The sequence below is a fragment of the Rhinolophus sinicus genome, chromosome 2 (assembly GCF_057876585.1).
Source record: "Rhinolophus sinicus isolate RSI-liver-muscle chromosome 2, RSI-T2T, whole genome shotgun sequence".
In the NCBI taxonomy this organism is placed as follows: domain Eukaryota; kingdom Metazoa; phylum Chordata; class Mammalia; order Chiroptera; family Rhinolophidae; genus Rhinolophus; species Rhinolophus sinicus.
The window spans coordinates 15,525,066-15,543,787 of record NC_142502.1 but is presented as its reverse complement, the minus strand read 5'-3'; the positions used below and the strand labels follow the sequence as shown (position 1 = coordinate 15,543,787).

Genomic DNA, 18,722 nt, shown 5'->3' with positions numbered 1-18,722 from the left:
CAGTAAGTTTCCTATGTCAAAACTTCTAATTTTATTTAATTGGTTCTGTTTGGCCCTCCTATTAAAAAGCCATTCTAATCACCCCTTGATCAATGTTTATTAGGACTAGGACCTAACTACCTGTTCCTGGATCCTTCTTCCAACAAATATTTAGGCTGGGCTCCCTAAGCTCAAGGTCCTGAGCTAGGCATTACTCGCTGGTGAAAGTGATGGAGATGAGAAGGTGTGGAGGGCAAGGGTACCAGCCCGAAGGACCAGGGGAGGCTGCTGAGGTGGCTACACTGGGGCTGGTCTTTGAAGGAAGTGGGATTTGGACTTACGCAATGGAGGTGGATGGGTAGAAGAGATAAACTTTCAGCATGTTCTTGCTGCATTTTGAAAATGAATCTTGGACTTAAAAATGACTTTTATATCTATAAAGGGAGCCTGGTGAGTGGGCACTTGAAAGAGCAAAACTGAACGTGAATGAAAACTTCCTGCTTGTGGGGATTCTTGAAGAGTTGGAAGATGTGCTGCTTTTACTGGAAAGATTTTTACCTCATTACTTCAAGGGTGTGCTCAGTATCTACAAAGACCCAGGTAACTTTATTTGTAAACAAGCTATCTTCTGTTTCGAGTGTTACCTTGAAAAGGACTCGGGAAATAAAGGAATGAAATCATCTCTTATGTTAGTGAAGGAAAAGTCACCCTGGCTTGCAGAGCAAAGTTAGAACCGTAAGGTACGAGTGACAGAACCTTGAGCTTCAAGTCCAGACATAAACTCACCAAGTTTTAAATGCTTGATGGTTTCATTTCTGCCTTTAGAAAGTGAAGTTGCACCATTTCCACCAGCCTTGTCCTGAGCAGGTTGTCAGGGTGAACTAAGGAATTGGCTTATGCGTGTCTGGAGCCCGTTGATGGAAACGTGTGCGAGTGTCAAGGAGCCATCGTGTAATGAAGTATCTCTTGGCCCTGCTTCCATTTGACAAACAAAATCCTGGCAAATAGAATAGACAGAGCAGCAAATTGAAAATACAATTATGATTTTAGTCTGATAAATGGAGTGGTTTTCAAATAGCAGCAAGACAGAGAACGCAGCAGAGCAATGACAAGGGTTGCCCATAGTATCACTGCAAATATAATTACTTTCAGAAATCGTCATTTATTTTTCTCATTACTATCTAATCCTGAGAGAAAGACAAACAGCACTGTTTGTTTCTTTCCTCTCTTCTTTAATCTACTGCTACTACAACAAGCCTTGCATATTTATTCACTAATCTGTTTATTGTTTTGTTTTGTTGACCTGAAATGGGAGGCAGCATTCTGCCTCCGGGAAATAAAGAACGACTGAAATGTTCCCCAAATACAGCCTACTCCCTCACTTTCCACATCCAGGCAGGGACCTCACACCACACCTGCGTCACTGGCAGGTACCAATGCCCAGGTAAACTAGTCTTTGCCTAGAGGAGCCCTGGATCCTGTTTTATAAGGTGGCCCTACCACCCCAGTGATTTGCTGGAGGACGATGGCTGGCTGGTGGATGCTGCCTTAGTCTCCCATCTCACTCACTCAGAGATAAGTCCCAATGTACCTACCCTCAGGGACGTCACTGCGAACCTCAAGGTGTGCCTGCAGGTGTGTCTCCTCAGCAGGAAATGTGGTTTGAATAACCAGAAGCATAATAAACCCAAATAATTGGTTTTTAGAGCTAGGCCTTCGTTTGTCCTTTCAACAGCAGGCACTTTAAAGAATTTAAGGTGCCCTGCTGTGACCAATTTTTAGTTCTATAAGACAAGATAAACTCTGTCTTTGTGCAAGGAGGGGTCTTACCCTAAAGTAGATTCCTTTGATGAAAAGCTTTGTATTATTCATTGTTATTTTTCCTCTTTGGCTTTAGCTTGTTGGTGTGTGTGTGTGTGTGTGTGTGTGTGTGTGTGTGTGTGTATGTCACACAGTGTGAGATAAAAGGCTGACTGTATCCTGGAGACACACAGTTATCAAAAAAGATGAACACCGTCTTGCCCCAGCATTTGGGAAGAGTGCGCGTGAGTCTACATCACACACATCACCTGTCCGGCGACCTGGAACCAACTCTGTTCCAGACCCCAGGAAGCCACAGCCTAAGAACTTAGATGAGGACATTTTTATCTTTGTTCTTTTTAAATACCAATGAACCACAAACAAAAAGCTTACCCCAAAGAGCCCATTTACCTGCTGTTGTCAGGTTATATCATCCTGACTTCCCAACTGTTTTCTTCATTTAAATACGTGACTCCTCAAATTGTGGGCCTTGGTCCCATGACCTGTAGACACATTTATTAAAATAGAACATACTTCTGAAAATTGAGTTACTGTTAGCTCTTTCACCTTCAGCCACAATCTTTCCAGCTAACCACTTTTTTCCCTTTGAGTTTGCCATAGCAGCATATTAATACTCTGTGGCTTCCTGCCTCAGAGAGAATATGGGATGTCTGATATGCCTGTCTCATGGGATGAAAGGTTTCTATAAGCCCAGGGCCAACATGTGGCCAGTTCACACAGCCCAGCTGTCTTAGTGATTAAAATAGGAACGTATACCTATACTGCCTTCGGCATCCGCTCTCTGTGTACCTGCCACCTGGCTGCCCCTCACCCCCCCAACAATAAAGTAGGGAAAGTGGTGATTCATGGCACAGTGGGGGTCTTCAGGGCTCTGGCCCAGTGGGGCACTCAGCAACTGTTCTGAATTCAGTTCCTGGGTAGAACTGGTTGTTAAATATTTTGAATATCACCCCAGTAAGACTGTTCAGCTGCCACATGTCATGTACACAACAAAATGAGCCTTTGAGTGATTCTTTAGTAACTTCTGCTGTATTTTGAGATCTCTTGGGCATCTTCTTGAGCGATTCTTTTATGGTGACATTGAAGGCCAAGCAGCTCCACAGTTGCTCTGTCCTAAGGAGTCTCCACATCCCCAGAGGCATGGGACAGGAGATGAGCATCCACTCCTGGCCAGCTTTGCACTATATTTTACCTTCTGCAAAGACAAAGCATCTCTACTGTTTTCTTGTGGCCACAAACCAGCAAGTTGATGTCACAGAGATCAAAGGAAGAGCCACGGCGAGTCACTTGCGTCATTCACCCCAGAGCCTTCTCATCAGCACATTTTAGTGGAAATCCACAGATGTTGTCAAGCTCAAATCATTGCTCTTGCCCTTTTATAAAATAATTTTATAACTGAGTAGCCTTGAGAACAAAGGGAAGACAAACTGAAATCTAAGACACTGGGGAACCTAGTGACCCTTAAATCATCGTATATTAAACGTGGAGAGGGTGTAAGAGGCAAACACTCCACTGGCCGTTTTTCCTTGGTGCTTGTCCTGTTATCTAAAATAATGCAGGCATGTGCTGATTTTTTAGTAATCCCCTCCCAGCAACATGAAAAATATCTATACCAGTCTCATAACTGAGAAAAGGCACAAACAGCAATGACTATTTGGGGAGCTGGTGACAATAGTAATGTCTGTCATTCAAATGGGTCATCACTTATTCTAAGTTAGAATGATATTCATTAATTGTTTCCAACCAGCACTGCCAGATCCAATAACCCACCATTTAGAGAAGTTAATGACTTCTTCCGTAAATAGCAGATTGACTGTTTGCCCCACACCGTCCCATTTATTTCTTGTAGGAAAGTATACTGACAAGTATATTGTCTCCTACCAAACATATTTGAGAAACTTAGTCTTTAGAATTTTTTTAAACTTAGGGTTATTTTATATTATTGTCTGCATTCTGTGGAGACCCAGTCAGCATAGCTCAGAAAAAGTTTCTGATAGTGAGTACTCGAAATGAAATAAAAATGAAAGTTTTAGCATGATGGAAAACCAAGAGACGGCGTTCAGGTGTTTCTTACAAGGCAGGGGACAGTTGCTGATGCTGAGCCAAGTACCTTGGGGTGAGCACTCAGTAAACACCATCCCACCTGGGTATGAGTCTGACTCTGGGAGAACCAAGACCCAAAGAGATTTACTGGGTAAGAGCGACCTCACTGGCTTAACCTATATAGTCTTAGTTTTCATTGATTAATCTCAATTACACATGCTCATGATTTACCTCTTAAAAAGGAGAAACTGAAGCCAGCCCAAAGAATTTGAGAGACTGATCCATAGTCATCCACCAAAATGTAAAAGCCAAGGACAGAACTCACATGTTTTTGAGCCATGAATGCTAACGTGTTCATGAATACTTTTCCTCCTTAGATCTTAAAAACTGACACACTGTGAGCTATCAATATTTTTGTTAGTTATAATTTCCTTCAGAGTTAAAATCACAGTGATGTTAAAGACCAAAGTAAATAAGCCAGTTAAAGACAGGGAATATGTGACTATTTGTGATAGGAACAGTGCTTATATAAACGTCCCTCACATAAACTCTTGACTTGGCAAATATTAACTGAGCTGTTCTGGTTCAATAGCGCCACCTAGCATCCAGACATGGAACTATAGGATTTAATATTAACCCATTACCTTCCTCATTCCTGGAGACTTGTACTTTAAATACTTTCCGCTACTAGCATTGCATTAGTATTCATTTCAACCTCTTTTCATCACAAATGTAAGCACTGGAGCCACAACAGGGATTTACTAGACTTTTGTGGGTTTCCTTGAGAATCTAGCCACCAATTATTACAAAGGAAAAATGTGTAATTCCAAACAAATGACTAATTTTGAGGATTTAAGTTCATTCATAAATTGGATGCTTTGTTTTTAAAAAGTATGTTTAAATATTTTTTATAAATAATGACAACGGAGGACAAATTTAAATATTAGCTTTTTACCAGGTATGAATGATACTTAGACTTCCCATTATGAGTATAATAGTGTACTCTCTGAATTCATTTGCTTTACAGTATTTAAATCTGAAGGCATACACATAGAAAATAATAGCAAATATGTAGAAGAGAAATTTTCATATAGTATTCTGTAGAAAATTCAAGTTCTCATCTATCAATAAAAATGTCAGACTGAGTTAAAACAAACACTAAATAATTAAAGCTTGGCCAATCAATCAAATAATTATGATTGTATCATAAAGAACAATCATTCTTTAAGGAAAGAACAGTGAGTTGGGAGTAAGAAGACATTTCTAGTCCTTTTTCTGCTACAGTTCTGCCCATGTGACACAAGGCAAGTACAGCTTTGGGTGGGTGATCTCTAAGGTCAGTATTATTATAATACTAAAGTATCATAGTATCATATAGAATGCTTTAAGGCGGCTCTTTCTACCTGTTGTTTTTAGCACAATTATAGAGTGCTCCCCACCCCCACCCACCAACCCCCAAAAACAGTTCTTTTAACAGTCCCCATTGCCTTAGTAATTCTCAGGTTTCATTATGGAGGCTATCGCCACCTAGAGGACACGACAGAATCCTGGATGGAGGGTTACTCGCTCAAAATCCATTCTTCCCTATTATTGGTCATGCTGCAGTGATCAAGACCGGGATCCCAGCTCAAACTCTCTGGTTATGATGTCCATCCCTTTCTCTCCATCCCTTACGCACTTCTGTTGAGTACACATGGTATCATAATGATTACAGCACAGGATCTTGAGTAGATAGATAGCCTAGGTATTAAAGCCACTCCTCCACTTATCAACTGAAGCATGGTATAACCCCTCTAAGCCTCAGTTTTTCCACCTGTATAAGATGCATAAATAATGCTAACTGCTTCACAGGGTTGTTGGGAGATGTCCCTGACCAAATCCATGTAAAACCCTTAGCCCAGAGCTTAACGTATGATAAGGGTTCAATAATTAGCTTTTGGCCTGCCAACCACATCACAGGAGAGAGACAGAGCTTGTGTCTGTGACAAAGTAGGACTTCAGGCTCTCTTGTAATTACTTCTACAGTAGAAGGGCAGAGAGAGAGAGAGAGAGGAACCTTGACTTATTTCACCTACAGCTTACCTATGACTATGAAATCATGTGCCTTTACAAAATAGTATTTCTGACTGGAGAGGAGGGGACAATTATATCAATTATATTCTGGCTAATAACCTGTCTCTGAAACAATCATGGGGAATAAGTTTACTGGAACTATTACTACAGTGACACACTAAGGGGCTTGAAAAACACACATCATCCAAGTTCCAAGTCACTGTTGTTGTTTTTTAATCATCTGATTTTTTTGTCTGAACTCTTACCCAAAATATCGGGAGTTAAGATTTCAATTTTAAATGAACCCTACTCTTGAGATGTGATTGTGCTGAATGTTGAATTTTTCAGACTATTATACCCCATGTTATTTAGTAGACATAGGACGGGTGTACAAAGATTTAATGGAGTTTTTATGTTAAGTAAGTCCCTAAGTTTCAGTTCTTGAAAAAAACTTTAGTTTGTTTTCCAAGTGCAGAGTTACATCCTTCAGAATGCTGTCAATGAATTAAACTTTGTCCAGCAGGTGGCGGTATGTCTCCATTTTCTCAAGGAAGTGCATGTCGGTTCCTCATGCAATTTGCATCTGCAGACAGGAGTTTGCCTAAGGCTTGAACACAGCTAGACAGTTAGGCCCAATTTGGGGCCTAAAAATGGGGTCCTGAATATCAAAAGGATTCCAAGTACAATTGATTGCAGTAGTTCAAACTGCATTATATGAGAGCTAATTGGGGCTGCAGGGATGAAGTTTACAAGGAAATAAGTGACTTATGCGGGTGTGGGGGCAGAGTCACAGAGAGCAGTTTCCAGGCTCTCAGCCTCATGTGGAAAGGTGCTGGCTCGGGTAGTAGATGGCCGTCAGCTGTGGCTAGTTGGCCATCAGCTATAACCGGTTAGCCATTAGCCACTAATATAACTGCCGTGGTTATGCTAGGGGGTTGGTTTGTTGGCAGAGAAGCAGATGGCAGGTTGCGGATCCTGTGGTTCCTGCTTCCTGTGTCTCCAATGCAGCCGCCAGCGAGACTATAGTGGTATGACTCCCCTACCTATGGCTCCATTGGTGTTCCTTTTTGGCCTCACCATATCCTGTGTTCTTGTGTGGGAAACGGGAGCTGAGTCCCGGCATTACAGCAGGTTAAAAATGTACACAGTAGTCCTCCCTTTTCCATGGTGGATACCTTCCAAGACCCCCAGTGGATGCCTGAAACTGTGGCTAGTACTGAACCTACGTATACTGTTTTTTCCTATAAATACATACCTGTGATAAAGTTTCATTTATAAATAGGCACAGTAAGAGATTAACAACAACTAATAGTAAAATAGAATGATTGTAACATATATTTAATAAAAGTTATGTGAATGTAGTCTCTTGAAATATCTTACTGTATGCACCTTTTTAGTTGAAGGAAGCACTTTACAGCTTCTCTTTGGCAAATCTGAGTTGCCAGCATCACTGCTCTTGAGCCTTGGGGACATTATTAAGTAAACTCGGGTTATTTGAACACAAGCACTGTGATACCATAACAGTTGCTCTGATAACCTCTTACTAATTGACTAAAGGGTGGAGAGCGTATATAGTGTGGATATACTGGACAAAGGGATAATTCATGTCCCAGGCCAGACGAAGGAGGTTTCATCACACTTCACAGAACAGTGCAAAATTTAAAACGTATTTATTGTTTATTTCTGGAGTTTTCCATTTAATGTTTTCAGACCCAGGTTGACCGTGAGTAACTGAAACCGTAGAAAGCGCTATCTCAGATAAGGACAGACTACTGTATACCGTCAACCCTGGTTTTATAAAAATAATCCATCATCCTACAACATCAAGATTAAACTGATGCTGTCTTTCATCTTTCATTTCCATTTTTATTTCCCACTTCCTGTTTCTTCTGTGCTACAACAAAACTCAAAAACATTCTGGAAACTGACAGATATAACTGATGGTTAGGAGGAATTCAGACTATCTACAGACACCAGTGAAGTTGTTTAAATAACTCAATTATCATGTATAAAAATAGACTCCCCCCTCTGCTGTTGGTTCATCTACCATCAGTATTCTTCATAAAAATTTGTTTTTCACGAGCCAGATTCTAATCATGTTGGCACTGGTTGTGTGTGTGTGTGTGTGTGTGTGTGTGTGTGTGTGTGTGTGTATGTGTGTGTGTGTACATCCATTCATGTTCAAACAACTAAACTGTTATGCAGCAGTCATGGGAGTGAATACTGTTGAATCACAACCACATTAACAGTTCCTGACTAACAATAATGAGCATTGCTATTTGCAGTTTGTAAAACATTTATAAATGCTTTGGCTCTAAATGCATGGAGGGTCTCATTTGATTCTTAAAAGAATCCTCTGGAAGGGAGGAAGACAAATAGTCTTTGTCTCATTTTCTAAACAAGGAATCCAAGATTCAAAGAGGTTGAACATCTTGCCCACAGTTCCCAGTCCTAAGTGACCAGACATTCAAGCTTCTGTCCCCAGAACCATCACAAACAATGAACTGTGACCTTCACTATTTAATTACTAAGCTAGAGATTTTTGGGTATTAAACCTTCATCATATGTAGTGCAGTAGAAGATAAAACAGTAGAGCTTAAAGATAAAATCTATAGATTATCTTGTTCACAGAGTTATGTGAGCTCAGAAATCATCATAGGCCACTAAGGTATTATTTTAAGCCAGTGTGTGGCAATCCACACAGAAAAAAATTTTTTAAATGGATCCATTTGACAGCTCCTGATACCTTTCTGGTGGGGACTGGGGAACAGCAGTGCTAGACTTTTAGAATAGTGTCTAAAAATTAAAGCTGAAAGCATATAACTGTTTCAACTGTAGCTGTTGCATAAATAGTTAAAATTAACTTATAATGTAAACACCCCTTTAAATCAACTCCTACATGTTTAAGATTTTTTTAGGGAACACTTTCCTGAAGGAAGCTCTGTAAGCACAGACTGATAGTTTTATTCACCTTCTCACAAGGATTTGCGCATTACACATGTCTCTAGACATGTGTAATTTATTTTATGAAAGCTTAAATTGTAGTGTAATATGTATATTCTTTTGACCCATTTCCACTATAATTGTTCATTTTGTTAGGAACAATAATTACCTTGAACTATATTATTTTTAAAGGTATTTTTCAGTTGCTTATTAATTTGCTCTTGCCTTGGAATCATCCCTCCTCCAGGAGAAAGCATCTCTAATGTTATTATCTAAGATTAACAGGAAAATAGGACTTCATTTCCAGACATTGATTTCTTAGTGATCTTTCCGAAACGATTTTTCTCCTGTGAAAACTAATATTTAAACTGCAGGTATAATATGAACATACCATGACAATTCAACACATAAGCAAATGTTGAAGTGTCTGCATTGTGCCCGTCCTGGGGAAAAGCCATGTAAAGACAAAGAAAATGTGTAGCCTGGAAGCCATTACACGTGTGCTGGAGGAGCACTGCCTAGTGGAGATGTCTGTGCCAGGCCTTGAAGGGTGCATAGGTGTTTGCAAGGTGGACGCGGAAGGAGGCATTTTCGGCAGAAATAAATGACATGAGTGCGGGAGGTGTGAAGGCATAGAAGTCCCCCAGAGTGTGGGAAGCATGAGAGGCGGTCAGGCCCTCCCCAGCCTTCGCCTGCTGACCTTGCTTCTTGGAGCTGGGAGCCCCAGTTCCTCATAGCTCAGTCACCCTGCTGCTAAGACAGCCCTGCCCAAAGCAGGAAAAGTATCGGCAGCCTCAGCTCTCTATGTGGTACAACCTGGACCTGAGTCACTCACACCAATCCCAGAACCAGTGGCCAAGCCACAGTTGCCAGAGGGCTATGTGTCACCCCTTTTGTCCTCCCCCCTAATTTCCCTGCCCTCTGCTAAGCCTGACCACTGCCAAAGGATCCCTCACTTCCTAACTATGTCAGGCATATTGCCAGGTTCCCAGGTCCCTATGCTGGGGTTCTTTCTTCTTGCTTTCTTCCCAGTCTCTCCAGGGCACCTGTAGGTGTGGAGCGCCCACTGTCTCTGATTGGCCCCGCACTGTCCCACTGGGGGTCCTGCCACACATCTCCAGATGCCAACTACTGCCCTGCCTGACCACCTTTGCCCACCAACATGGACTCCCTGACCCAGGCATGAGCCAACTGCATCCCTTGACCCTGCCTCTGTTCTTCCCGGCCTCCCTCACTGGAAGCTTTTGGCATCACCCCATCCCCCGCCCCAGCCGCAACCTCCCACCCCATGCACCCTAGGAAATTGCTCTACTCTAGGTCCTAACCTCATCCTCTGGAGAACCCCAGAGGCCCCCCACGGTGGGGCCAGGCATGGGGGTGTGCGTTTTTATGATTCATTTCCCCAAACAAAAAGCTGGCTAGCGATATCTGTGGTGGAGCTACCAGCATTCTTCCATGTTTAGAGGTGAATTTCTTCCACTTTAGAATTTAATCACTTCTATTTTGAGTAGTTTTTAGTTGAGCTTGACAGTAATATGCTTTGCATTGAGTAAGAGTATTACTAAGGGTGAAATTGGTCACCACACATTTCAGTTTTTGGAATTTCCTGATAACTCTGCAAAGCTGAAATGCTTCTAAAGCCTGGGCAAAGAAGCTTAAAGAGAGACCTGACCCCAGAGGGTGAGATGATCTTTATGATCTCCCTGCTCTTTCATGCCCAAACTGCCAAGGTCCCTGTCACCCCAGGGATTAATGTGGTGACATGGAAAGAGCAGTAGGCAAAGAATTTTGGAACTGTCTTTATACCCTTGGCACATGGCCTTGCCTCTCTGATATTTTTTACTTATAAAATGTGCCCCCATCTGGGGTGAAGTACCATCCTCACCCATCTTACATGACTCAGCATTTGAGGACGGAAGCTTCAAGTTTTGTTTGACTAAATCTTTTTCAAACAGAAATATCATTTCCTGCTCTGTGTTCTTTCAATATCTCAGACATTTTTATCAACATATAATGTCCTAGTAGCTTTCACACCTTGCAAATGGCGTTGGACTGTGAAAGAATACAGTGAAAAACTACAAACGCACCTGTGCTCAGAATACTGCTGTTTTGTGCGGCTCTTCGTGGGTCATATGAAGCACGTGTTCTGTTGTCCACAAACCAACAGAGAAATCCAGTGTAACTCCCTACTGAGGAGAGTAGGCAAGTTTTGCTTGTCGAGGGGGAGGTTCAGATATTAACTGGAAAGTCTCACCTCCCCAATTTTTTTTCGGGGGGTGCGTGGGTTCAGCTTTATTTTTTTAATTAAGTTTACTGGAGTGACAATGGTTAGGTTTCAAGTGTGCATTTCTATAATACCATTTCCCCAAAAATAAGACCTAGCCGGACAATCAGCTCTAATGTGTCTTTCGGAGCAAAAAATAATATAAGATCCAGTTTTATTTTACTATAAGATTGGGTATAATATAGCGTAATATAATATAATATAAAATATCAGGTCTTATATTAATTTTTGCTCCAAAATACGCATTAGAGCTGATTGTCCAGCTAGGTCTTATTTTCAGGGAAACACGGTACATCATCTATACATCACATTGTGTGCTCACCTCCCAGTCAGTTCTTCCATCACCATAGAGTTGACCCCCTTTACCCTCTTCTCAATTGTTACCATGTGCTTCTAGATACTTCTATTGTCTTGTCGGAGCCAGGCACCACTGCAGCTATTTTTCAAAACGTGTCCCTAGAATTTCACCTCTCTGTTTTCTAACTGTATATTGTATGTGTTACAGTAATGTGTGTATATAATTAAAAATCCAATAGTACTAAAAGACATGTAATGAAAAGCAGCAGTTTCCGCCTCCCACCCTCCCCATCGCCGAGTCTCGCTTTGCAGAGGCAAACACTTGCAGCACAATTAGTGGTTTCTCCGGATCACACCACACTATTTATAACTAGTATGCACAGGCTGCTGCTTCTTGATTTATTTATTTGACACATTATTTTAGTTCTCTTATTCCATCACCCTCACCTCCACTTCCTCCCCCTGCCAATCTTCCTAATACGGCTATCTCCATGTTTTAGATACATCGTCCCTGTTTACGTCACTGTAACTATATATATATTTGTTTGTCGCTGATCCAAGTAGTGCACTGTCCTTTTGTTTCATGTCTTATGTAACTTGTTGTCTTCCCTGGAATTAATTTTTATCACCTTGGGTTTTTGTATTTGCTTAGATTTATTTATACCTATCAAAATTTTCATGTGTCATTAGACCTGTTGTATCAATATTACTTTTGATATTTCTCTCAATATTATTATCAGCTAAGTATATTCATTCCGTTCCCCTGATGTCCCAGGGCCCCCTCACCCTCCATCCTTCCCACCCAGAGCTCTAATTTCCTGCTTCGATCTGGCTGTTGACTCAGATGCTCCCTGCACAGCTGTCCTTTGGCAACTTCCCTTCACCACATTTCTGTGTTGGATCCCTGGTCTCCTGAATCCCATATATCCTATTTCTTTATTTAATAATTCATTTTATTCCAAGATATTGCCATGTTGCTTCCTGATCAATGGTGCAGGGGAGGTGGTAAATTCCTTGAGTCATTGAATGTTTAAAGAGCCCAGTATTCATTCATTCTACTATCTCACTGGGTTGCCAGTTTCACTGGGTATGGGTTTCTTCAGGCACGCTTTCCATTTTCCATCTCTCTCCCTCCCTCCCTCTCTCTCCTTTATTCCTTTTATGAAATTTTGCAACTATATGCCTCTGTGTGCTGAGTGTTCAGTAGATACTTTCAAGCTTAAAACACATTTTTCATTTCTGGGAATTTTTCTTGTTTTATTTGTTACGCGATTTTATTGTCACCTTTTCCTCTGTTTCACTTCTGGAATGCTGCTAATCAGATATTGGAACCCCTAGATTCATCTTTTCTATGTGCTGTATTATTTTTTCCTTTCTTAATTTCCACCTCTCCAACTTTTTCCCTCTGGAAGAGCTCCTCAATTTGTATTCCAATCATTCTTTTGAATTTTCTCTTTTCCAAGAACTCTTTTTTTTAATATCTTTTCTTTTTATATAATGTCTTGTTCTTACTGGATGCAATATCACCTGAAATCTTTGAAAATTACAGGCATTTAAAAAAATATTTTCATCTGTTTCCTACATTATCCCTATTTGCTCCAGACTCCTTTTTACTTTCTTGGTTGGTTTGGGCCTTTCTTTTTCAGTCCAAAAGCTTTCCTCTGGTAATCTTTGTCAGAATTTGTATTTGAGGGTGGGGCGCTAAAGAGCTCATTGAAAGTGTTGTGCAATGGATGCGATTTATGGACCAATGGATTCTACTTGGGATGATCGAGCCGCAATAGAAGGGTTGCTGAAAAAACACTTGTTAGTGATCGCAAGTCTTTTTTTCCTCTGGAGCTTATTCAGTTTCCCCACTGAAGAATTCCCCAAACATTTGCTCGGGCGATGGGCAGTGAGGTGGGGGTAAGGGAGTGGGGTGTACCTCTGGTTGCTGGTGTGGGAATGGGAGCTAAATGTCCACATTCACGGCACCATTCCCTTAATTGTTCTTATTTCAGCCCTTCCTCTCCTTTCTCTCCTCTGGGTTAGCACATCATTTTGCAGCCTCTGCCCAAATCTTTGGAGACTAATCCTAAGGTCTCCTGTTCCCAGGCAATGGCGAATGCCCCTAGAGAATGGGGGAGAAACCTGGCTGCATGCAGCTGTGGAGGGAATGTGGGACCCAATTGCTTCATACCCACACTGCCTGCCTCATGCCCAGCTTTCTCTCTGGGATTCTGGGTGCCACCCCTGTCTCTCAGGGGTTCCGTAGGGTGAGCTATTACTCCTGACGTATGGCCCCTTCTGCCAACCCTTCAAATGCGCTGCTTCGGCTCTGCCACGTCAAATGCACTCCTCCAACCTCTTTTCACCTTCCAGAAATCTGTTGAGGTCTATCTTCCACTGACATCCTTTTCCAGTTTTGTCCTTGTGATCTTGCAATCACTTATAAAATTATTATCCCTTACTGTCATTTTAGTGAAGGATTTCAAAGGAGAGGAAGTGAAGGTATGCAATCAGCCTACTCCATTTAGCTGGGCACATCCTAACTGGCTGAACTTTTAGATTCCTATTTCCAGTTTTGTGCTTCTAGCTGTTCGCTAGATGTTATACATGTTCCTTTCATGTGATAACCACACAGCCTTGATGTGAATGGGGCTACCATAGCGCCACCTTCAGCATCTGTGTCTTTGTGAAATGGTACTGGTCAAATTTCAAAAGCAAAACAATACAAACAAAAACAAGATCTCTTCATGATAATTTCTTAATTTAACCCTGTTGGGTTTTTACTGAATGATACTACGATAATGAGGCTCCAAATTACTCTGATTTTCAAATTACCTCAAAGACGAATTAGGGCCATGGGAAGATCTCTTTGATGGGAGAGAATATAAATTATAAGAACTGATAAAAAAAATTAAAAAGATACTCTCATGACCAGAGGCAGAGTGCGCGAGCTTCCAAAGAGACATTCCAATGTAACTTGGAGGACGCATGCGTCTCCACTTCATGTGCTGTCATGTGTCGCTTCCCTAGCATAATACAAGGATAGTGACAAAGGCATCCAAGCCAGAGAGTCAAGGGCCTCAGTTCACCAACGCTGTCAGTCAGCTAGTGTCCAGAAGAAAAAGCAGCCATTGAGAGACGTTCTCAGCAGCAGCTGCTTTAGTAGCAGTAGCAGCAGCTCATATAACAAATGTTTCATGACGAATGCAAACAAAAGCCAGCTCTGAAATTCCAGCCACGCCATGTCCAAGCCAGTTCAAAATCGTATAACCACTCGTTCGAGTTTTTTCCCCTTTCTAAATGCATTCCATATGAGCCGTGGTGTGGGGACTGCTGGGATCTCCTACATTCACTCAGAAAGTGGTTTTTTGACCCAGACTGAAAGGAAAGTAAGTCAGTGGGAAAACAAACTCAAAGTAAACACTGAGGCTCAGGTGTGGGAGGTGTGTTTGTTTTCCCTGCCAGGTCCCCTGCCCCCCTCAATGGGGCTGGAGGCTGGGAATCAGTTAGGGGAGTGCAGGGCCCAGGTGGGGGGCCCTGGGTCTGCAGTGGCCCTGGCCACAACCGAGCACCGCTTCTCTAAATGTGGTCTGAGGACCAGTGCCCATCGCAAGCTGCTTGCTACCAGGCCATGATGAGACAAGGGCAGAAACTGAGAGTCAGCCTTTAGAAACTTCTATGGTAATTTGGCGTGGCTGTGATCATTTTTTTAATGACTCCTTTTTATTGTAGTTTATAAAAGTATCAATCTGAGAGGGATTGCAGGGGTGGAAATCAGAGATCATTTCAGAAGCACAGATGCAGATTCTCCTACTGGCTTGGGCCGCCTAGGTCAGCAAGTTGGGAGGCCATCTAATTGACAAGACCACTCCTAAGGCATTTGGGGCTTATGAGGCGCCATGATTCTTCCATATGGTTTTGCCTTCTTGGCTTCAAAGCTCAAAGTGCTGCTCCACAGTGATGGTCAAACATCCAAACTCCAAGATATGTGATACTTTGAAAGTCTACCTCCTTAAAACTAGTGGCTTTTTTTTTTTTTTTTTTTTACCTACAATCTGTAAAAATGGCAACTCACACTAGGAGAGCACCATACTGTTAGTGTAGTACCTTAGGTTGCTGTTGGCTCACTTCTTCCTCACAACTCTGTTAGGTAGTAGAGTAGCCAGAATTGTGTCCCTTGCAGATGACGCGTATGTTGAAGTCCTAAGCACCCCATATGTGAATGTGACCTTATTTGGAAATAGGGTCTTTGCTGATGTAATCAGATTAAGATGAGCTTATATTGGACTGGTGCTAAGTCCAATGACTGGTGTCCTTAGAGAGAGAGTCAGAGACACAGGGAAGAAGGAGGCAGACATTGGAGTCCTGCTGCCACAAGCCAAGGAATGCCACAGCCAGAAGCTAGACAGAGGCAGGAAGGATTCTTCCCCAGAGACTTCAGAGGGAGCATAGCCCTGCTGCCACCTTGGTTTTGGGTTTCTAACCTCCCACACAGTGACAGAATAAATTGCCGTTATTTTAAGCCACCCAGTTTTTGGTAATTTTATGGCAGCCCTAGGAAGCTAATACACGTAGAAAGCCTCTTCATCTCCACGTCCAGATGAAGACTGGAGACTCAGTGAGAATAAGATCTTCCCATGTGCGAAGCAGCCGTCAGGGACCAGAGCCTGGATCTGAACAAAGATGGGTACCGTCCACGATACCAGCATGCCCCTCTTTTGTTAGACAAAGGAATTGGGGAAAAGAAATAGCTAACATTTGAAGAAAGTCAAATAAGTGACTTTCCAATGATACAATGAAATACTATGAGGCCATTGGAATTTTATTTTGAAGAATTGTTAATGACATTGGAAAACACTCCGAGAAACAATTTGTGAAAAATCAGTCACAATATTATATTTACATTATACAATATTTATACATGTTTATAGTATACACACACACACACACACACACACACACACACACACAGTGCTTAGAAGAACAAACTGGAAGGAAAATACACTAAAAGATTAGCAGCTGTTAATTGTTCTTGTGGATTGTGGATTTGGGGTAGTTATTCTTTGCTCCCAGACTTTTCTGTATTATCTCTCTTTACGATAATAAGCGTGTATTGCAGATAGCTACAGTGTATTACGTCCCGGCCACATCCACCCGGCCACACTCTGCTCTGTGTTCTACATGCAAATTCCTCATCGTCACAGAGGCATGGAAAACTAGATACTATTATCCTTATTCTACACAGGAGAAAATACACGAACAGTCTAAGAACTGTGTCCGAGGTCTTACAGCTGGTAAGAGGCAGAGCCTGTCTGGCTCCAAACCCTGTCTGCTTTCCCCCAAGATTTGTGGCCTCTTCTACTTTCATGATCAGAAAAAAGAATAGTGAGAAGGGGGCAATTGAGAAGAGAGGGAACAAAAAGAAACTGTCCCTGTGGCCCCTTGGACAGGGCTTGCTCATCCTCAGTCAAAATTTAAGTTTGTTTTTAAATAAAGTATTGAAGCAGGTTTTATTCCATTAGTGTATCATCTCCTTTCATCATAGAATTTTAATTTTCATTTGTCTGAGTCTTTGTTTCCAGTATTTTTATCAGATTTTTATTTTTATTGCTTGTGTTTTTTTTTCCTGAAAAATATCTCCAGATACTAGCAGATAAGCATCATAAAAATAGAATCTTGTATTTTACTTAGTTCAGTCAGTGAAAGGCTTTCAATTGAGTCTGTTCTCTGGTGTGTATCCCCATTAGGCAGATGTGTTACTTCTCAGGGTGCTAAAAACTTAGCTGCATGGCACAGCTTTTTAAAAACTCAAGGGCATCCTGGTGAAGGCTCCCAAGACCTCTTCTTGTCAGATTCTGATTTCGTGATCTGAGTGCATTTCCTTAGCCATCTTACTAATATGCTATAGTAGAGATTCTCTTTGAATGAATTATGAACAAATCTCCAGGAGGATATAGCTCTGAGGTGTAGCCTCTGGTATTCCCATAATGGCCTAGGTGGTATCGGTTGTACAGAAATGCCACTTTCCTTAGTAAAACATAAATAAAGCAGTCCCTTACCTTACCTCTTTGACACTTCCTTTCATTCAGCACACGAGCAACAAGGACAGAGGATGAAATCTTCGCGGCCTCAGGGTGGTGTGATACAGTCTATACCCCAGTAGCCTGCCCAAGGTCACATAGCACCAGGATGTGGACCCAGACATAACCAGCACACTCACCTGCTACCTGTGGTTTAATGGAGTCCTCCTGAGCTGTGACACTCCGTTCCAAGACAAGAACTTGTTAATGGTAGAAATCCAGGCATGGGCCATGCTACTAGAATGAGAGCTCTTTTCAGAGGAGTAGATTTTCAGTAGCACCATTCCTCCTCCCAGCAAATCATACAATTTACACAAATATCTGTTCTGCCTACAACAAATGTTCTTCATCTGAAGGCCACCACATGGTTTTTAGGGAATCCTTAAACTGGCCCATCCCGTTTATTGTATATGAAAATAACTGAGTGTGCCTGCTTTTGTTCTGGGAAACAAAGTATTTTCAGATTTGCAAAGGAATTCCCAACCCCCAGGCCAGTAAGAATAACTGTATGTAAGGCCGGCTCTCCAGGCCTCTCCAACTCACAGGTCCTCCCTCCCTTTCCAATGGCTGGTCTCTGGGAGAGCCTGCCCACTGACAACATGCTTGCTCAGATGCACTTTGAGCCCTACCACAGAAGAGTATGCCCCATGGGCGTGAGCCTTGACACAGACAGGCCTGATCTGATGGAGAATGACCAGAAGGGCTATTGACCTGGCTCTCAGTCAAAAGAACTGGGCCGATGGACTGAGGTCGGCCATCTTGTTTAACACCAGAATATAGAGCTGACACTCCAAATGGTGATGAAGTCTTGTGTTTGTTCAGGGTGATTTTTGGCTCTGCCACACTTCTAGATTTCCACATTATAGCAGAGGATATTGTTTGCCTAAGTATAATAGGGCATGTGAGTTGGTTCCTGGCATCGATCACGGAAGATTAGCTTACTTTCACGAACCCAGAATCAGCCCCAATGGCTGTCAAGAAAGACCACACAACTCCCCGAGTGTCTATAAGTAGATACCAAACCACATGTGTTATTAGTCTTGATCTTAGACCATATTATTATTAACTTTGCTTTGGTTGAAAGTGGGCCCCATCATATTGTTAAAATAGAGTTTCACAGCCTTTAAGTGACTAGGGTACGTCACTTTTAAGATGTTTTTCCAAAAGAAAATGTTAAATCCCAAATACATTTTTGGCTGAATAGTTGGTTTTAATGGTCCAAAGTCAAAAACTGT

General features: G+C 41.9%; 1 protein-coding gene across 3 annotated transcripts in view; it reads left to right on the top strand.

Moving 5' to 3' along the window:
• Positions 1-18,722, top strand: part of UST (uronyl 2-sulfotransferase) — a 265,472-nt gene that overhangs the window by 215,729 nt on the left and 31,021 nt on the right. For all 3 annotated transcript variants that reach the window (XM_074333694.2, XM_088795402.1, XM_019746947.3), the window contains one exon: positions 422-579. In XM_074333694.2, the coding sequence (XP_074189795.1) occupies positions 422-579 (158 nt within the window). The remainder of the gene's footprint in view (positions 1-421; positions 580-18,722) is intronic.